At 30.7% G+C, this 22,363-nt stretch overlaps 1 protein-coding gene across 1 annotated transcript; it reads right to left on the bottom strand.

Moving 5' to 3' along the window:
* Positions 1-414: 414 nt before the first annotated feature.
* LOC127730385 (protein DD3-3-like) lies at positions 415-22,229 on the bottom strand. Its single transcript, XM_052238770.1, has 14 exons — positions 21,957-22,229; positions 18,030-18,083; positions 17,451-17,537; positions 16,886-16,981; positions 13,358-13,496; positions 11,244-11,366; positions 10,819-10,974; positions 10,008-10,213; positions 8,622-8,849; positions 6,749-6,919; positions 6,042-6,277; positions 5,322-5,538; positions 4,062-4,179; positions 415-2,908 (listed from the first exon to the last, which is right to left on the bottom strand). Exons 1-14 carry the CDS (start codon positions 22,049-22,051, stop codon positions 2,516-2,518), a joined length of 2,319 nt encoding a protein of 772 aa, XP_052094730.1. The 5' UTR covers positions 22,052-22,229; the 3' UTR covers positions 415-2,515.
* Between the last annotated feature and the right edge of the window lie 134 nt (positions 22,230-22,363).

The following is a 22,363-nucleotide window of genomic DNA, read 5'->3' as shown; positions in this document are numbered from 1 at the left end:
GGCTCAAACTTGCAACTTCAGTGTTGACAGGCTACTGATACAGTAGTTAAACTACATGTACTTAGACCACTCGGCCAGAGGACCACACTGTGTGGATACATTTCCCATCCCTTGTAGACATTGACTTACAAGTCAGGTTTAGACAGCTGTAACACTGGTTGTTTTACCAACCACTTACAATCAAAAGTGGCTGTACAAAGTCAGTCTATAATAGTCAATCACAAATTGTTAACATAAAGATTGTTAAAAGAGATTTTCCCAAAACAAGCCAGTATGTATATACATAATTTTTTTTAGAATATACTTTCTGGATGTTTAGTTGCTATTCCCTACTTATATTTGTAACATACAAACTTGGGCAATATGTTAAATCTCATTCTAAACTTGATTGGCAAAGGAAATAATACACAATGATTATGTAAAAATATTTTAATGCTGACCAGCAGCTTTTCATATATAAAACATTAATATATAAACATATCAATATATAATCTAACTGTTGTATGATATGACTGTGACAAATATCCCTTCATGTAACATAACAGATACATGATTATTAATTACAATCCCAAAATATGTTTTATGATGATTTCATTTTTATTTCATTGTTAAAAAAGAAGTTTTTACTATAATGCATAATGACATTTTTAGCTGTTGTGGCAAGTTGTAATATTGAATATAATGAGAGATAATTATATGAATTATTCATTCCAGTCAGAAAAAATGACACACAAAAATCTGGTTTATTTTATAAGCTTTTAAATGAAGCAAAACTACATGTACGTCAAAAAAATTGTACATTTCATTTTGTCCGAGATATGATAATTTCTTTCAAAAATCTCCTTTAACCTTTATTAAAATTACTTTTAGAATAGTTTATTAAGCATACAAATATTCAATAATTTCTAAACAGTGTTGTGTCAAAATGATGCAGATATTAATATCATATTTCAGGTTGGAATACTAATATCAGAAATAAAGTCTAGACCTTTTCAATAACACACACACTGATGATCATTTAATACTAACAGCACTAGTAAATTTAATACATTTCTTAATAAATTTGATATTCATTGGAAGCATAATACTAGTCAATGCATGATTACTAAGAATCCCTGAGATTATTTGCCCTTATAAAATACTTCATAATTTTGTATCTGTGTAATTTAGTGTGAGGAAATATTTACGTAACTAAGATAGAATTGACATTTAAAAAAAATATAAAACTAAAAATTAATTTTCAATTACTTTCATGACTGCATTACCTTTTTTTCAAAAGTAAATTGACTTAAAATTAACAAACAACATTTTTCAAATTACCATTACTTATATTAATTTTTTTTCTCTCTCTAAAATCTATGTTCCTGTTCTTATAAACAAATAAATAATAACAATAATATGAGAATGATAAATGATTCACTAAATTTAAACTTATTTAGTTTCCTGAAGCTTAGTTTGTTCCAAGATTTGCATAGATATGTGTTAATTTTTTGACAACAGATTTATACATAATATAATATAATACAAAGATTTGTTTTCATTAAATAATCTCATTTGGTAAATCCAAGACAACAAGCAATAAATACTTGCGCAGAAATAAAAAAAAAAGTGTTATAGAAAACATCTCAAGTGCAGTTATAACAGTCCTGATGAATTTTTTTAATCAAGATGGTGCATGCCACCTCAAAACATTGGTCATTTCCGCAATAAATAACAGCTTTAAAAAGCTTTAGATATGATAAAGTTTATAAACATATGTTTATAAAGGAATGTAGGGAGTAGCATATTGGCATGGTCGGTTGTACTATCCAATATTTTAGGTAGTGCTTGGTATCCTTTCTAATATTATTGCATTTGTAGTATTTGTTACCATATATATCATAGAAATTTTTTTTTAAAAATCTCACAATGGTGACAAGTTTGTTCTTTTGTCTAAAATTTCATCATGTACTTAATGCCTATCAGTAACAACAAAATACACAGAAACCTGTGTATTACTCAATATATATATAGCATTTACGCTATAAAAACAGAAAAAAATAAAATTGATTATTGGTTCTGAGACATGTCAACATGATATGCTTAAAATCATTTACAAAACATCATTGAATTCATAACAAAATCATAATTTTATTTTAATACTGAGTATTTGATATTTAAAATAATTATGCCAATTCTTAAAAATACTGAAAATAAGTAATCAAATCAAAGACAATCCTTTCTTAATTAACATTCAATAAAAAAACATATTTTCAAGAGAGGTTACTATTGAGAACCATAATAAATACACTCTTACTAATGAATCAAAGAGTGTTTTCATTATTTTTTGCATAAAATCTTCTATTTCATTTTTGGGGGCCTAAAATCGAATATCAGAAAGCATATTTTCTTTCTCCACTTCAGATTAAATGACTACCGTACTCTATTGTTAACAAAATATTTTATAATATAAAGATATTTTACCCGTTTCTACAATTTACTAAAATTTATCAATTATTACAGATATAATTCATTTTCATACTTTATTTGAGAGAGATTTTTCAACATATTTAGCATTTCCTTTCATAGCCATCCATTTTGTTGGATTTTTCTTAAAATAAACCACTGCTGCTATTATAATTAATGCTACAACTAATAATCCTACTACTATGCCAATAATTGGTCCAACATTAGTATGGGACCTGGCAACAAAAACTCCACCCTGATCCGTTTGGAATTCTGCCATTCCACCATTGATGGATGCGTCAACCTTTGTCCATCCACCAAAATTTTCTGTATTTGATCTATAAATACCAATATCACTAGCGTCCTCATTAATGTCTATCCCGATGGTAACTTTCTTCCCATTATCTGTCAGTTTAGTTTCTGGGGCCAAAACAATAAAATCACTTGCAAAATCATCACCAACCTAATAAAATCATTCATAAAATCTTTAGAATATGAATATAAAGAGATGTGTGGAATATGTACATGAGACCACTCAAAACATCTTCAAAGAGTAAAAATAATACCTTGATTGTAAAATGTTTATTTTTGTTGCCAACGCCTAAATTTTGACATTTTTGAAATTTGCAATTCTGGGCTAGTGACCTAGTTTGTGATGCTGATATATCAAGAATGAGTAAAACTGAAATTAAAAAGCAGATAACTTTTTTTAATAAAACAACTTTGAAAAAAATTAACTCCTTTACATATGATGTGATTGAATTTGTGTTTCCTTTGCTTGAAAAAATCATGTACGATTACTGTTATTCATACCAAAACAATATGACCATAAATAGAGAATTTAAAAAAAAAAAGAATTTATAACTGAATTACAATCAATGAGTTACAGGGAATAAATAAACCATATAAGCTAGTTAAATTTCCAATTTCTTAAATGTAAGGTTTGTGAAGCATTGTTGATGTTCAAGTCTCTTACACAACATGAAGCAGAATGAAGAAGTATGTAAAAGTTTTCAGATGAAAAGGTTAAATACTAGCATATTCTTGGTTTGATCCTAAAAGATTTTGTTTCTCATTATAATCATTATGCACGGTAATTTTTCTACTATGTGGTCACAATGGTACAAAAATCCAGAAGTATACTAATCTAATAGCATTTCCTTTAATTAATTAGTGGCGGATAAGGTAAAGCTATGTAAACATTTTTCTGGTTGTATTTTCCTTCAAATCAAATCAGTGATACATGTATTAAAAATTCAGATAAAATTACATATATAATCAACCCAAGATCACACATTCAGGTTAATAAGCTTGGATCCTTTTTAAAACAGTCTATAGAACTGAGGACAGGGGACTCTTGAAATATTTACTTTCATTATGTATATAAGTGATCTTGTTGATATTGTTTGTTTTTATTTTGTTATGTTGTGTCACATGCTATAAACGTATGGTGTAATGGCAATAAAGATTTGAATTGAATTGAATTGAATTAAAAATTAAACACAAGACTAGGAAAGGTAATCTGTATTTTTTTGTTTAAACTTATGAATAAATAAAATAACTGGATCTGATTCAGCTTATTTTAAATTTGAATGATATCCAATAATAATACTCACAGATATAGCTCCTCCTTTAGACTTCATAAGATTCAATCCATCATTTGAACTCCATTCATTTAGTTTCAGTGTATGAAGCTTACTGAATGTTCCTTGTTCAACTTTCACCCATGCTTTACTATATAAAGTATAAACAGATGTAAGTAAAATGTTTAATGGACACTGTGTCTAACAAACATTTATATTGGTAAAAGAGGATCTGCTACCTTAGGAAGGAATAACCAAAATAAGTCTTTTGATATTAATGAATTATGATTTATTCAATATATTTTGATATTGTAATTATCATGTTTATTTATCTTGGCCTTATAATGTTTATTTAATTGGGTTATACCGGTAGTTGTTTACAAAATGATGTTACAATTGTGCAGTTTAGAAATCACTCGAACAATCATAGATACTGATGGAACGATTAGAACTTTCTATTTGACTTGCATAATAATTCCCAAATGATCATAATCTACAATTAGTAATTTAAACTTCTACAGTATTCTTGAAGTTTCCCTTCTAAAGTTTTCTAGAAGTTTCCCTTCTATAGTTTTCTAGGAGTTTCCCTTCTACAGTGTTCTAGAAGTTTCCGTGACAACTATATATACAGACACTGAAATTCAGACAGACATTAATATACTTGGATTCTGAGAAGATCTCCAGAGTTGTTGGATTGACATTTTTATTTACGAACAACATCATACTAGATTGTGATCATGAACTTATTGGACATATATATTACATTGGATTCTGTACAGTTAAGAGAAGAATTCCGGATAAAGAAAAGACAAAGGATCAGACATATATTTTAACAGTTAAGTTGACATTTCAATTTGTATAATATTTCGTGTAAAATTGTATAATAAATCTTGTTAAATTTATTCTTGATTTTTGTCTTTTAGTGGCTACAATTTAAAGGTGATTTCTTGCCGTAACAATATACCTCAGCAATCATAATTGACCTAAAAATCAAAGTTACATCCTCCAGTGTCAAAAAGGACAAGGACAACTTTGTTCTGAAATGCTGTGAAACTCTAAGGAATCATTTAGGTCTGGCAAAAAACCCCCAACATATTAAGGTTCCAGTTATCTGTATCTTTTCAATATAATTGGGATACAATAAAACAATAAAGAACAAAGAATTCAGTATCTTTATAATAAACCATTAATTAGATACACATCTATCAAAACTATGTCAAAACTGAAGTTATTTAAAGTTAGGAAGTGTGTTTATAACAATGCTTAAACTAGGGGTATCTAATAATTAAATACCTATCTGGTATCTTGAGCTGACCTCCCATCCAACCAATCGACTCATATACAGTTGGACTACTGGATACCATTATACGTCCCTTCTGGTCACGATTGGAGAAGTCATTGTTTCTAGTACACATGTAATGAAAGGTCCCCAGCTGACTGATTTTTCTAATTCCAAGATTAAAGTAAGGGCTAGCATCATCTAGTTGTGATAGTTCTCCTCCAAAGGCACCTAACAATAAAAGGCATCAAAATAAGTACTGTAAATACAGAAATTTTTGTGATGTTTTAATTAATGCTATATTTGTGACAGGACAGTTTTCGCAAAGATAAAATCCTGCATTTTACAATTTGATAGCATTATTCTATGCTGCATTTCTGAAGTCCCAATAAATAATCTTGCATTTTTTACCATAGTTAAGCAATCACATTAAAAATATATATTCACGTAAACATTTCTGAATTTACAGTAACACATTATATTTTTAACTACTTCAACTTGTATACTACAACATTAATCAAATATCAGTATATCTTTTTCTTTTCATGGTTAACTTGAAAACCACATAGAGTAATATATTTGGAAAATGTACTAGAATGAGACCACATTTTCAAGCATGATTTCTTATGGACATGCTGAGGTTGTATCATTCTGTACTTTTTGTGACCAGTTATTGTTCATTTGCATCGTTTATTTCTAAGATTTGATGCTACTACTTATAAAATGTGCAATACCTGGAACATTAAAAGCCAGATTTTCTCTATCTTCTCTAGATAGTCCTAAGAATGTAGAATTATCAAGGTGCATTGGATAGTTAGTTCCGTATTGTCCATATTTTGCACCAGGACCAAATTGAATGCCACTGCCTTCAGGGTAGACTTGAGAATTCAGCAAGACAATATTGTTTCTATCTGACCTAGCCTGACCATTCCCATCATTCCCCGCATTGTTTGTATTGGACCCTGTCCATCTGTAAGATAACCAAAACATTGATACTATAAAAGAAATAATTTTTTGTTGGTGTACCAAATATCTGCTATTTTCATGTAACATGTATTTACAAATTTTAAGCATTACAAAAAATGTTTTTCAAAGATACATATCATATTACTGTAAAACTATGAAAATAAATTCCATTGAATTTTCTGTGACAAGCAAGACCAAAAAAAAATTAGATGTCAAAAAAATTAAAAACGCATGAATTTTTTTTTATTACTTCTACTCATTGTTGTAATGTTGTCAAGGAGAGCATGCATGAATGTTGCAATTCACTGGGATATAAAACACTTCTTTAGAACATCACTTGATTGCTATCTTCTAATTAAAATTGATAGAATTCTATGAAACATCTATTTAATGAAAATATATAAATATAAAATAATAAAGCCAAGTATTAAAAAAAATCCAGTGGGCCATTTACTACTTTCATTATGATACTCACTGAATATGGACGTAGTCACCATTTGCAGCTTCTAAATTATTGGGTACAAAATCATACTCTACTGATGGGAAAACTTCTACAATGTTTCCTCTCTTTCCTCTAACATTTAGATTATGTATGGCTTTTCCACTGGTCTCGCTAGGCTGTGGACGCACAGCAAATATGAAAGATCTGAAAAAATTATTTAATATACATGTAATACTGTGAGCTAATTATTCACAAAATTTCAAGTTTTTGAAAGTGAAAAAAAATATGTTTATAAACTGTTAACACACAGATATGTCTTGCCTATTTGTTAATTTGATAATGCAAATGTTGAAATTAAAATAGCAATACTTTAACATGTAAGTTAATCAAATACTCAAAGTCAATGAACCATGACTCAAGATACAGGGCTAAACAATCTCCATGGAAATGAGATGTGCCAATGCTAATACAACTGCATACCAAATACCATTGGCTTTTCATAAGTTGTTCCCTTTCAAAAACAAACCTAAACACATACATTAACTTGTAAACTATGTAAAAGTTTCAAAGTCAATGAACCATTATGAGGGGGTGGGGTTATATAATCTCCACGGAAATGAAACTTGCAAATGCCAATACATTTGCATACCAAATATCATGGACTTAACATTAGGGGTTCATCTTTAACTGACCTAATCACAAACTAATACATGTAAACTAAGCAAAGGTTTCAAAGTCAATAGACCATGACTGAGGGGGCGGAGCCAAATAATCTCCATGGAAATGAAACTTGCAAATCCCAATACATTTGCATACCAAATATCATTGACTTAACATTAGTGGTTCATCTTAAACTGACCTAATCACAAACTAATACATGTAAACTAAGCAAAAGTTTCAAAGTCAATAGACCATGACTGAGGGGGTGGGGCCAAATAATCTCCATGGAAATGAGATATGCCAATGCTTATACAACTACATACCAAATATCATTGACCTACCACTAGTGGTTCCCCTTAAACTGACATAATCACAAACTAATACATGAAAACTAAGCAAAAGTTTCAAAGTCAATAGACCATGACTGAGGGGGCAGGGCCTGATAATCTCCATGGAAATGAGATATGCCAATGCTTATACAACTGCATACCAAATATCATTGACCTACCACTAGTGGTTTCCCATAAACTGACCTAATCAAAAACTAATACATGTAAACTAAGCAAAGTTTCAAAGTCAATAGACCATGACTGAGGGGACGGGGCCAAATAATCTCCATGGTAATGAGATGTGCTAATCCTTATACAACTGCATACCAAATATCATTAGTGGTTCACCACAAACTAGACCTAATCACAAACTAATACATTGTTGACACCGCCACCGCCGGAAACAGCATACCTATGTCTCGCTTTTTGACTCCGTCAAGGCGAGAAAAAGAATGAAAGCTACTAATTTGTCGACATCAAATTCCACTTTCTAATTTACAAATAATGTCATCAGCTCTGACAGCTTCAAACAATTGTTTTTTTTATAAATATAATGACAATTATTTCAGTTCTCAACTAAAGCTGAACTGTGGTTTATTTTTATCAATAGTACCGCTTAAGTCGACGCTAGGGGCTGTCTTGACCTTGTTTAGGGTATGAATGATTCGTTCATTGTTGAAGACCCTACATCAACAGTCAAGATGAAGAACAGGAATAAAAGCCCTGTTCATTGATAATTTTGTATGTTTTCTATGTATTGTGTGCGATTTTGTCCCTTGTACATTTACTCCATATCCCTTCATTTTCTACTGTAAAAATCAAAACAATACTGTTAATCTAGATCAGGCTGAAATCAATTCCCTGATTAATTTTAACTGTTTTTTTTTTTAAATAGTGTAAAAAGATTTAAGCATTACCTATCTTGAAATGTCCTTCCAAATTGTGCAGTATTAACAGCTAATTCCAATTCTAAACCTAGATCATTGAAAAGTTTGATTTCAGGATTGTCTTCAAATACAAAGCCTCTGTCTGATGCAGCATCTTCTTCACTAAATCCAAGGTTTTTATAAAATTTTTCATTGGCGGAGGCGATATTTGCTGCTGTAGTGTTCCAGCCATCATAATCACCAGTGGATATATTGTACCTACAGTGTATAATTAATAAGTTATATTTCTTAAAAGAACCATGTGGTTTTGGGATAGATAGTAAAGTAAGGTATCACATATACTAACACACAAGGTCTTTTCAAAAAAGACATTTGTTAAAATTTGGCTAGAACAAGTGAACAACCAAGCACAATTTTCCAGAGAATCTTGAAACCACAAAGATTATTCTACAGAAAATTGGTCTATTTCATAATAAATTTTATAAATTTAACATGCATTAAAAAAAATAAATGGGGAATGTGTCAATGGGACACAGATGATGCCCCTGCTTGCATATAATGTTATAGAGGGACAAAACTCAAGAACTGTAAAAGTGATGCTACCCAAAGTTGTACTTGATCTGAGTTTTGTGGACTAAGCATTGTGTATGCGTTTCATAACATTTAGTTGAGGCAAACTTAAGTTAGGAAACGGAAATGAAAAACCGTTTGTAAAGGGGCATAACTCTAGAACGGTAAAAGTGACACCACCAATTCGAACTTGATCTGTGTTTTGTGGTAATAAGCATAGTGTATAAGTTGAATAACATTTGGTTGAGGCAAACTAAAGTTAGAGAAGGGAAACCAATTTTGGGACGTACGTATAAATATGTTCATCTGTGAGTCTGCTCTGAATATAGATATATCGAGAATTTTATGACGCTGTAGTTCACAAAGCAAAAGCACCATTTTTTGCACATCGCCATACTCAGGCAATTCATTATTCTTGTATCATAGCTTTGAGACATTTGCAGAACTTATCAGCGAGGTCAACATGTTTGAGGAGAAGTTATCAGAAACATCACAATATGAGAGCAGAACTTATCTAGCATAGTTTCATAAGAACAACCAAGCACAAAACTGTCAATCGGGAGAGACCAAAAATAGGTCAATAAACAGATTATTGGGTTTTCTGCATATAAATATTGTTAAATAAGTTTGTGTATCTCAGTCTTTAGTTTTCTATGTTGTGATTTGTATACTGTTGTTTGTCTTTTGTTCATTTTCATTTTTTGCCAAAAGTTATCAGTTTGTCATTATATTGGTTTGAATATCCCTTTGATATCCTCCATTCCTCTTTTACTAGCCACTAGACACAATGTGTATACACATCATTATCTGAGATTGAAATTTTAACATATATCTCTCTTTACCCACCTCATTCTCATGATACATTGTTCATGGTTGAGGCTGTTTGGTATGGTCCAGTTGTAAACTAATGGTTGTCCACCAATACCGTTACCAAGGTGATTATCTCTTGAAAATTGTGTTTCTCTGCAATCAGGGGCTGGTATACCATGAGATGGTATTTCTGTCCATGAAGCCTTTGCACCATTAGCATCATTTTTAGGATAACGAAATGCCTGACAAAAAGTGTATACATTATTTTACAACTCATGTAAGAGTTCAAAACTCATATATATGTAGGTAAACCATAAAATTCAACATAGTGTATAATGTAGGTATTAGAACAAATCAATCCTAAGCCTTTAAAAAAATGTTTTGATTCTGCATAAAATATTTAATAAATGCTGTACTTATTTCTATGATTAATCGCTCTAACAACTTAAATCCCTTTTAACAGTACACATATTATACTTATAAGTATAGTGCCCTATCCAATTCATCTACAAATCTTATATTAATTTATTAGGCAATTTACGGTACCTAATATAAATGTTAACTAATTTAGAATCAAAACATTAGTTTACATATGTAATTTATCTATAAATACACACAAACAACAGGTAAGGCTATAAACCTACATGTTCATTTACAATTACACACTTACACATACTTAGAATGCAGTCAAATCATCTACTGCCTACAACTGTTCATTATCTAATAACAGCCCTATCAAAGTCTTCTCCAGATGTACACTATTACAAGTCTATCACCCTACCCAATCCATCTTCAACATTAATCTAAATGTTTAAGTCTTAGTACAAAAAGTGTACAGTAAACTAACCTCACAGTCTGCCTTGTTGTTTGGTATGTCAAATTTTCCAGTGTACTTTTCTGTTACGTTTTTTGGCACAACACACGTCCAGCGTGATTTTACATTCTGACTTTCTTCTTGATAGTATGGGCATCTTGTAACATCATTTGTCATAACAACAATATCCTAAAAAAACCATTAGTCATCATTTTTTTAGTACTAGCACATTTCATTAGCTCATTATGTAAGTACAAGCAAGAAAGATCAATATTTGACTTAATAATGATGACTGTTGTGTTTCAATAAATATACTATGATTTGCTAGTATGGGAATTGTATGTTTTCCAAAATAATAGATTTTTTGCTAAAACTAAAATCTAAAATAAATAACCTTTTTTAACCAAGCTTAATTATACAAAAAATGTTTATTAATTCTATAATAAAACAAAAATAACCTTCCATGGAGATGGCTCCCAGTATGGATAATAATCTCTTTCCTCAGGACACTCATACCCATATCGATTCCCAGTAGGGTTCTGTCTTGTATTTCTAGCATATTTACGATTTCCTCCTAAATTCTGAAAAGGAAGAACACAATTTGGTTAACAGCTGTCATTTTTACATATTGTATTTTAGACTGAAGACTCATTTACCCATTGATAAAGATAACACCTGAATGGTCAACTGAAAAATTCCAAATAACTAACATAGGTGAAAAGCATAATTTATATGCCACAAAACTACCACTAAAGTGAAATGCATGGTGATCACAGATATCTGTAGAATCTGTTGAGTAAGCTATTCCAAACAACAGAATGGAAAATCTTGCTACAGTCATTATATTAACTGGATGACAGCAACTTTCAAAGTTAAGAGCTCGATTGATAACTGTTCTATATATGATATAAATGTTTCTGGGTTTTTTTTTAAGGGACAACAATTTTTGTGGATTTCGTGAATATAGGTAAACCTCAAATTTAAATGTTTAACAAAGTAAAAATTTTCTAAAAACTTGTATGGCAAACCATGAAATCAAATATCCATGAAAAATAAATAAATATACAGTAATCAGCTGGTGATTCAAAATGAAACTAATCTGGATTAATGTAATTGAATAGAAAATGTTTCTTCTTCTCAGCCGATTTATACATTCATTGATTTTGCTTTTTTGTTGGTGGATATAATTTAGAATTTTGGAGAGGGAGAAGTGGTCAACTTCTTGAAGAAGTGAAATTCCAGTACCGTTTATTTTGAGTTGTGTTTTCGGGCTTATCTATGACCATTATGGAAATTGTTTATATATGCAATTAAAAATATACCTGCTGTGTTTTTATATGATACAGTACTACTGTTTATCTTGAAAACCCCGTAATAAAATAGTATTGACAATGTAGTTGTATTTATTTAGTTATATCATTTGTACTGTCAATTCGAATTTCAAGTTTAAACAAAAAGTGTTGCTAGTTTATTTCATGCATTAGTCTCATGTGCATCTACATCAATCTATTTTTTCAAAAAGTCCAGAAAAAATTACTCCCAATTTTATTATATGATTTGTTTTATTTTTTTTATCAAGAACCGTTTGAGAATATTGAGCAATTTAATCTATATCACCACTTTTCATAATTTTGTAAAACATTTATAATTGATTGTCCACAGGACATCATGTCAGTTGTGATTTGAGATTCTCATGAACGATTGTAGGCCTATAAATGAATTGAAGATATCTGTCAATCACATATTAATTAACCATTAAGTTGCAATCAAATTATCCATCAGATGTTTTTTACTATTCACATTTCATTGCTTATTCCAATGAATAGCAAAAAATCAGCTGTTAATTCCCATCCCTTAACCTACGGAATAGTAAAACTGGTTGGCTCATAACAAATAACAATTAAACAAATCAGCTGAGTGATTATGCAACATCCTCATGACCAAATCATCGTAAAATGATAACTCAAACAGTCGCTTGGTTTCCCATTTAAATTGTTTTGAATGTTAAATCCAAGGATGTTCAAAGTTGCTGTTGTATTTATTTCATTTATTCATTGACAGTATTGGTCTTGGTCATTTAAAAATCTTGATTTTCAGTTGTCAATCACCATTTTTGTTTACCCGTGTGACTTGTAAATCACGAGTTGTCTCCCTTAAAAGAATTTTGCTGTGGACTTGACTCTGCTATGAAGTCAGTCGGCCGCAGAGTTTTTGAGATTTTCAATTTTTTTTAGCGACTTAAATCATCATTTTGCCAGCAAGATTATGCACTGTGTTGCCATGAAAAAAGGTGACTATGCCTAATGACATCACAAAGAAGAACACATTTTTTTTTTGCCTACATGTTGTCTATAAATCATTAGAGAAACAGATTCAACCATATTATCCACTGCAATACAATATTTCTCTTCTCTCAACAGATAAATCTTAAATATTCAAAACACTCAGCAAGCCAGGCATTTAAATTTGAAAATTATAATTTTTCATATCACAATTGATGCACTAAATTTTTCTTTATGCATATCTTCTACAACTCTCTGCACACTTCTTGAGAATAATACTGGACTCTTACCTGGTCAGCAATAAAGAGACCTCTATTTCTCAACCTGTATCTACAGTTCTGGTAATACTCAAAGTTTTCATTCATTCCATATTCAAAATCTGTGTTGCAATCAAAGTTTCTACATTGAGAATTTTCTAATCTTATTGTACTGAAAAATAAAATTTAACTTTAAATCTGCATTCACTGCTGTAGCAAATAAAACAAACATTCTGTGAGTATTGCCTGGCAATAAATGGTCCCCTACCTGTTAAAAAATCATTGTACTGGAACAAAATGCTAACTTGATCTTAACTTGTCATGGTGTGAACTATATAACAAATATCAAGTCAATATCTTCAAGCATGACGAAAAAATTGTGGAAAATTGATTATTTGAGGGAATTTTCTAAGTCCAAGGACTATAACTCTGCACAAAATCATCAGACTGGAACAAAATTCGAACTTGATCTGTAACTTCTCATAATAAAACTATAAACCAATTATTAAATCAATATCTTCAGCATGACCAAAAAAGTGCGGAAAACTGATTATTTGAGTGAATTTTCTATGTTCGAGGACCATTACTCTGCACAAAATCGTCAGACCATAACCAAATTTGAACTTGATCTGTAACTTGTCATGATTAAACAATACACCAAATATCAAATCAATATCTTCAAGTAAGAAGAAAAAAAGTTTGGAAAACTGATTTGCCAGACTGACGGATGGACAGACAGACGGAAAATATTGTTTAGATATTTTTTAACCTACCAAAAGTTGAGAACATAAGGGGTCATAAAAGAATTACTTGTATAAATGAATTTTTGGATAAGATTAAGGGCAGATTATACAAACCTTGAAAATAAAATTCAAATACTAATTTATTTATGTATATATAGATATATATAAAAGACCAAAAAAGTCTATTTTAACAAAACGCATTTGACTAACAGGTCGAACAACTGATGTTCTTAAACCCTGCTGACTGCCATTGGCGATTGCCAAATATATTGATCACAAGATCTAACAAAATGGATCTTAATATTAATTTAATACCAAACAGAAAACAATAAACTTGTGGAAAAGATGGTATACCACAAACATGAGGTGCAAAAATTTGTACACCATATCCGGATTTCGACAATTTATGTCTCTTCAGTGATGTTAGGGATCGAAACAGTATTTGGAAGGCCATATAATTTACCTCATTTTAGGAAAGACTCTTGAATTTTAAAGAGTCGAAATAGGATGAACGGATCATATAAACCCGAAGGAAAATATAATACAAGCCCAAACGAAAAAATATATATAAGTCTAAATTGAAAACAACGTTCAAACCTATGATTGCGTTGGATAAAAACCGCAATTTTTATACGTGTGCATGTAAAACAAATTTCTTGGTAGAGGGGTCTAAATACAGCACAAACAACAATTTCCAAAAGACCAAAAAAGCTTTTTATTTCCAAAACAAATTTAAACAATGATAGCAGATTTTCATGATTTAATGAATTTCAACTTGGCTAAAAAAGTAATACCAATATCACTTAAGCATGAAAATGTAAAATGTACTATAGGGTATTGTTCTGTGTCACCGTAGGTTTCTGAAAAATGGACCTTCTGGGAAAAATCTTTAAAAAATGTGTGTACAAACCTGAACTAAACTGGAATGTATTCAAAAAGCATGGACAAGGATTAATCTATATGCCTTAGCCAAAAATGTAAAAGGTCATAAAAAAAATGCTTTAGGTATATTTACATTTGTACCTTTAACTTTATTGAAAATCTTTAAAACAAATGGGAGTTTTTTTCCACATAATCAAATAATATTGTATAAACTTTTCTTGATATCTGAATAGAACATTCTGTAGTTTTTGAACAATGTGTGGACAACAGGCAACACTATACCAAAATATATCGGTTTTAAAACTGTCTCTCTGATTCCTTATAATGTCCCTGGGCAGAGTTACTTCTAAAGACAGATGACATTTTAAGCTTCAAAATTTCAAATTGACTTTATTTTCAAACTGGACACTATATAAAAAATCTGAGATAATTCTTTTAGCATTTGTATAACCCTCCATAAGAAAGACATTCATTTAGTGTCCCTGAATATGATCTAATAAATAAAAAGGAAAGGCATCCATTGTCACATTAAAATATTTTTGGAACAAATTGTTTTCCCTGATAGTTGAACACAAGAGTGCACATGCTGAAATGTCTCGTCTGTTTTACTTATCGTTGAATTTATGTTGAAAGTCTGTAATATGAAGGTTTTACCACAATTATCACATAAACTAAACATTGACCAATGAGGCATGAAAATGAAGTCAAGGTCATATGAACCCTGCCAAACAGACATGAACACCTAACAATTATTCCATACACTGAATATAATTGACCTATTGCTTATAATGTCTGTGAAATAGACCAAACCACAAAAACTAAAAATAGTCCAATGAACCATGAAAATGAGATCGAGGTCAGATGAAACCTGGCAGACAGACATGTACACCTGACAGTCATTCCATACATCAAATATAGTTGCCTTATTGCTTATAGTATCTGAGAAATAGACCAAACCACAAAAACTAAACAGTGATCAATGAACCATGAAACTGAGGTCAAGGTCAGATGAAATCTGTCAGACGGACATGTACATGTTCCCCTAACAATCATTCCATACACCAAATATAGTTGACCTATTGCTTATAGTATCTGAAAAATAGACCAAACCACAAAAACTAAACATTGCTCAATGAACCATGAAATTAAGGTGAAGGTCAGATGAAATCTGTCAGTTGGACATGTATCCCTTACAATCACTCCATACACCAAATACAGTTGACCTATTTCTTACAGTATCTGAGATACGGACTTGACCAAGTAACTTTAACCTTGGTCACTGATCCATGGAATAAGTTCGAGGTCAGGTTGACCCTACCTGACACGACATGTAGACGTTGCAAGGAACCCATATACTAAATATAGTTATCCTATTACTCATAATAAGTGAGTATTTCACTTAACAAAAAAAAAATATAATGTTTTTTCAAGCAGTCACTGAACCATGAAATGAGGTCAAGGTCAATGGACATATGACAAACGTAAACTTCGTAACATAAGGTATCTACATAAGCATTCAGGTCTTCTACCTTCTGAAATCTAAAGCTTTAAACAAATAGTTTAGGCTGTCGTCGCCTCTGCCGGATTGTAATACCTGTCTCACATAATGCAACCTTTGTCGCAGGCAAGACAAAAATCATGTCTGGTTTATATAGCCTTCGTTTGATGCATTACTTACCTGTAAAGCTGGACAATCAAAGGTATATAGTTGATGTACATGAGACAACAATATAAATCAAAGTTACAGCTATATATTCTATTGATTATCTTCATCTTCAAGTTTACTTTAAAATACAATTATATCCTTCTATATGTACAATACCGTATCTGTCTTGCAAGCACATTTAACAACCAAATAATGCAATATATGGACCAAATATAAGAGTCCAGACAGAAATTTCTGGTCATAATGTGTAATGTCTAAAATATAACTAACGTTCTGGATGCTCCATCTCTAACTAAGTCACCACACATATACTGTATTACTAATTCACAATGACTATTTGGGTTCATACAGGAATGCTGATTTGTCCTGAAATAGAGTTTACAATCAGTCATTGCTAATCACTAACAAATTCACTTGTGTATGGATTTCAGAATTTTCCAAAAATTTATGGCAAATTTAAATACACATTCATAAGCAAGGTTTCTGACTTTTTCACAGGATTCCTTGTTTTTTTATATGACAAGTGCAGAAATTGTGAAGGAAATCATGTTAGAGTAAATTTCATCATAAAAGTCTTCTGAAAAAAAAATCTTTAAATTTAAATCACTACATATATTTTAACTTTTCAATCAGTTTTAGAAAACTAGGTAGAAGAAGCAGGATGCTAATTTCAACATTTGAAAAAAAAGAAAATGCTTTGAATTATTACTATTAGCGATGATAATGTAACTTTTTCTACATATGAACAAGTAAGGTTCAATGAACAAAAGATTGAATGAAATTCTATTTCAAAATATAAATAATATGCTATATTTAAAAATAATATGAATCTGACCATTCTATGGGTAATGTAGATCCAGCATAATAAAGTAGTCCTCCTACATTATATCCTCCTCTGTTGTTGTTTTGTGAGTCAAACATTCTGTAATATAAAATAATCAAACATTTTTGTTTGTATATAAATATACAGGTGCCAAATATATCTTCTCTTATTTCAGTTATTTGATTAATTATAAAATAATTGCAAGTTCATGAGTACTGGCTAGAGCAATGAAGTGAATCAGCTGTATGAACATTGTACGTATTATTCAAAAACTTAATACAAGTTTGTGAAAATTAAAGCCTGACATAGCCTGTTACAAGCCTGTACTCACAACTTTTTTCTACTGAATCAGACATGCTTGTTTCATTTGAAAGCTGACATAAATGGGGATCACTCCAAACCAAGATAGATACATTTTTGTAATATAAATATCTTGTCTGGAAACTATAATTTTATTGTCCTCATCTGCATGTTTAATTTATCATATTAAAAGTCAAGTTCAACAATGTCACAACTCTGCTAAAAAAATTACATAATTTGTCAACTTGGTACAAAAACTCCTTTCAATATTCAATATCTGACATAACTTACCTGTTTTGATTTTGAACTTCTCTGTTCTCCTCATCTAATCTGTTGTTACCTCCCCTGAAACATATAAAAACATTTTCTCATAAGTTCATTTAACAATTTGTTATACCCTTGTATGAACCCAAAACAACATGTGAAGATACATGTATCAGGTTGTGACCTATAAAACAACATGTGAAGATACATGTATCAGGTTGTGACCTATACAGCAGTTTGTTTACATCTATGCCATTTAAACTTGTGTGTATAGTTAGTTGTCCTGACAGTAATCATACATTCTGTACCACATCTTTTTATTTTTATAATGAAGCATTCAAGGAGCTGATAATAAAAGGAAATAAAATGCTTCACTGAGCGGCAGTGAGCGCAGCCTGATACGACCGCAGAGGTCGAACCCTGAACAGTTGGGGCAAATTTGGACACAATAGTGAGCTTTTCTCATCACTTGGCGTCCGTCTCCGTCCGTTAACTTTTACAAAAATCTTCTCCTCTGAAACTACTGGGCCAAATATAACCAAACTTATCCACAATCATCATTGGGGTTTAAAAAATGTGTCTGATGACCTGACCCCCCAACCAAGATGGCCGCCATGGCTAAAAAAAAGAACATAGGGGTAAAATATAGATTTTGGCTTATATCTCTGAAACCAAAGCATTTAGAGCAAATCTGACAAGGGGGAAAATTGTTCATCAGGTCAAGATCTATCTGCCCTGATATTTTCAGACAAATCAGACAACCCGTTGTAGGGTTGCTGCCCCTGAATTGGTAATTTTTTGTAAATTTTGCAGTATTTGGTAATTATCTTGAATATTATTATAGATAGAGATAAACTGTAAGCAGCAATAATGTTCAGCAAAGTAAGATCTACAAATAAGTCAAACATGACCAAAATGGTCAATTGACCACTTAAGGAGTTATTACCCTTTATAGTCAATTTTTAACAATTTTTCGTAAATTTTTGTAATCTTTTACAAAAATCTTCTCCTCTGAAACTACATAGACAAATTCAACCAAACTTGGCCACAATCATCATTAGAGTATCTAGTTTAAAAAATGTGTCAGATGACCCCGCCTGCCAACCAACATGGCTAAAAATAGAACATAGGGGTAATATGCAGTTTTTGACTTGTATCTCTGAAACTAAAGCAAAAGTATAATGATTGCATTATTTCATGCATCGATTGTTAACAAAAAAAAAAGGTGAGCGGCACAGGCTCCTTGGAACCTCTAGTTTACTCTACATTTTTCCCACCAGTCTGTGAGCCATCAACAAAAATAATTTATAAAACATTAACTTCCGTGCCCAATAGTTAAAACTTAAAATATTTATCGGTACAATAAATGTGAAATAGAAGAAAAACTTGTGTCTAATTTTGGGACTTTTTACTTAATTCTTTTTCTGTTAGAATTTCTTTTAATATTTTTCTGTTAGAATTTCTTTTAATTTGGCCTATTTTTTTATACCAATTAGTCATATCAATGATACACAGTCACTCCCCATTAAATATTCTGTATAATAATTGTGTTTTATAGATGTCACAAATAAAGAGTTCATAATCATAATAATTGTGGTTTTTATGTACATTTGTACTACATTTATCTTACTATTAGTAAATCATCATATTAAAGGTAAATTTTAATATCAATCACAACTAGATGTAAAATGTCAAAATATATACAGAAATTGTTTTTGTTTTTATAGTTACATGTAGGTAGGAGATTTGGGTAATTTAAAGTCATTGAAACATCAAGCAAGCAACACAATTAACAATAACACAGGTACATTAAGAAAACAACATAGTTTCAACAATACACAGATTTCCTTACAATATGTCACACTATAAATTGTCAAGAGCTTACAAAATTGTGAATAAACTGATTGATCAGAAACAATCAAAGATCTGCCATCAACACCAAATATTCAAAATAACAAAAAAACATTAAGAAATGACACAAGACAACAACTGATGAGGTTCCTAACTCGTGAAAGACACAAGAATATTTAGCAGGGTTCAACTATTTTTCTTTAGTTCTAAAGCTTCTCCTTTTTAAAATCTCTATCTACCTACTAACAAAACGAACAAAAAGAGAACATGCATGTAAAAGATAAATTGGTACAGGAAACAATCTTTACTCTTAAATAAAGGTACATTTATGTGTCAGTAAATGTTACAATGTTTCTTCAGAATCAACAATTAAAGCTGGTGGTCGTAATTTCATTAGATTAGAATAGAATTAAAAATTTTGAGATAGAATCTCCAACATTTTCCAAAACTGAATAGAACAAGGTACATGTACATGTATTATCACCACAAAAGGGGCACAAACTGCCAATGATAAAACAAATTGGAATAGGTGCACTTTAGCACATTAAAAGAATTGGACAGTAGTACTTTATGCCAGAAGTTTGTAGTTTCTGTCTGTTACTCAAGAAAATTGAAAAAATAATTAACTTGAGCCCAGAGGGAACAAATGGCAAGAAAGGTTTTTGCTATTTTATTTTTCTAGCAGACAAAATCTGACACAATTGCATTATGTTTCCTTGGTTCCATCCAGCTTTATACTACACATACATGTAGTTTTCATACATGTACAGCAATTAACTAATGGGTGATGTTTTTTAATTTCCACTTTTCACTCAATTTTAGTCAATTTTATCACAAATTTTTACAAAACTCTTAGTCTTAACCATGTTTAGAAATGGGATTTGTGGTCTAGTATAACGAAAAAAAATGTTATTTCTTTAATATTTCTATTTTTTGGCAAGGAAATAAACTATTATGGTCAGAAAAAAATTACCAGCAAAACACAAATTCAACTAACATTAAACATGATTAAACAGTAATATTATGAATAAGGGGTTTCATACATCTATCATCAAGGTTAAACAGATTATACAAAAAGAAACGACTAATACTTTCTTTTTTTAATTACTGATTTGATTCTATTACACACTTCACACTTGTAATACATTACTCGTTTTACTTAATGCAATACCTGCTTTACATTATCTTTGGGAATATTTGAATTCAGATCAGGGGAGGGTTCAGGTGAGGGCGTAATGGGCGTACACCCCCCCCCCCCCCCCCCCCTTTTAAAAAAAAAAAAAAAAAAAAAAAACTATCGTAATCTGCTAATATTGTATTGAATATGGCAATTTATAAATATTTTATGTTTTTTAGCCAAAAAAACGACGAGTGCAATTTAAGACTTATTTTTGCAGGGTTGTTTTTTGATTTATGTCTCAAATACATTTTTTTTTTAAATGATTGAATCACAGGAATGGATAAAGTCATGAAAGTGTTGTACTTAGTAATACATGTTAAAGCCTGGGTGGCTAAATGGTGTGAATGTTCTAGTAGTAATATCAACTACATGGCATTGAATAGTCTTCGTTTCAACAATCATATGTCTCTGTTTTCAATAACTGTGATTTTAATTTCTATACCAAAACCAAGGATTTGTATAGTGAGACTCACTATACAAATCCTTGCCAAAACCAACTAGAGTCTTGGAAATTTGGTATTTAAGATATTTATTTACATAGTAATAAGAAGATGTGGTATGAGTGACAATTAGACAACTCTCCATCCAAGTCAAAATTTATAAAAGTAAACCAATATAGGTCAAAGTACGGTCTTCAACACGGAGCCTTGGCCTACACCGAACAGCAAGCTATAAAGGCTATATATGCCTGCATTATTGCAAACAATGGAAAAACAAAAATCCAATACAACTTTTATTTTCGAAAAAAAATTGTTGTAAATGCAACAATTTACATTCTAGAATAGGTGATATACATTATTATTTATCAATCAATAAATAGCTACAATGCAGGTGATTATTTGGACCTAGTACCATTCCATAGAACAATAGAAGGTCAAACTGATTCTCAAATACTTGAAACAGAAAAACCTTAAGCATCTTACCGTGGATTATGTAAATAAATGTCTGCAGTTGTAAGTTGTAAATGTGCAAGTACAAATATACCAAGATTAAAACGAAGGTATCTATCCATTTTCATTTTTCACTGTTCTCAAATCATTCAGAGTATCTATTAAATTTGTAAGACATGTCAGACGTATAAAGTAATCCCATTGTTGTCAACATTCCAAATATGGACAATAATAGTTAATCTCGTGATCATGATGTATCAATGTCGTTTAATTGGGATTAAATTGCACACAACTTCCCTCTCCGCGCACCTGTCCAACTCTCCGCTATATGAAATAGTGCGATGAAAATTTTGACATATTCAGTAAAAAAATATATTTATATTTGGTATGTTTATTTTAACAGAAATTGTTAGTAAGACATTATTTAGAAAAGTAAAAAT

This window comes from Mytilus californianus, unplaced genomic scaffold, assembly GCF_021869535.1.
Source record: "Mytilus californianus isolate M0D057914Y unplaced genomic scaffold, xbMytCali1.0.p SCAF_1, whole genome shotgun sequence".
Lineage (NCBI taxonomy): Eukaryota > Metazoa > Mollusca > Bivalvia > Mytilida > Mytilidae > Mytilus > Mytilus californianus.
Note: the sequence above shows the minus strand (reverse complement) of the source record. Positions and strands in the feature narration are given on the sequence as shown.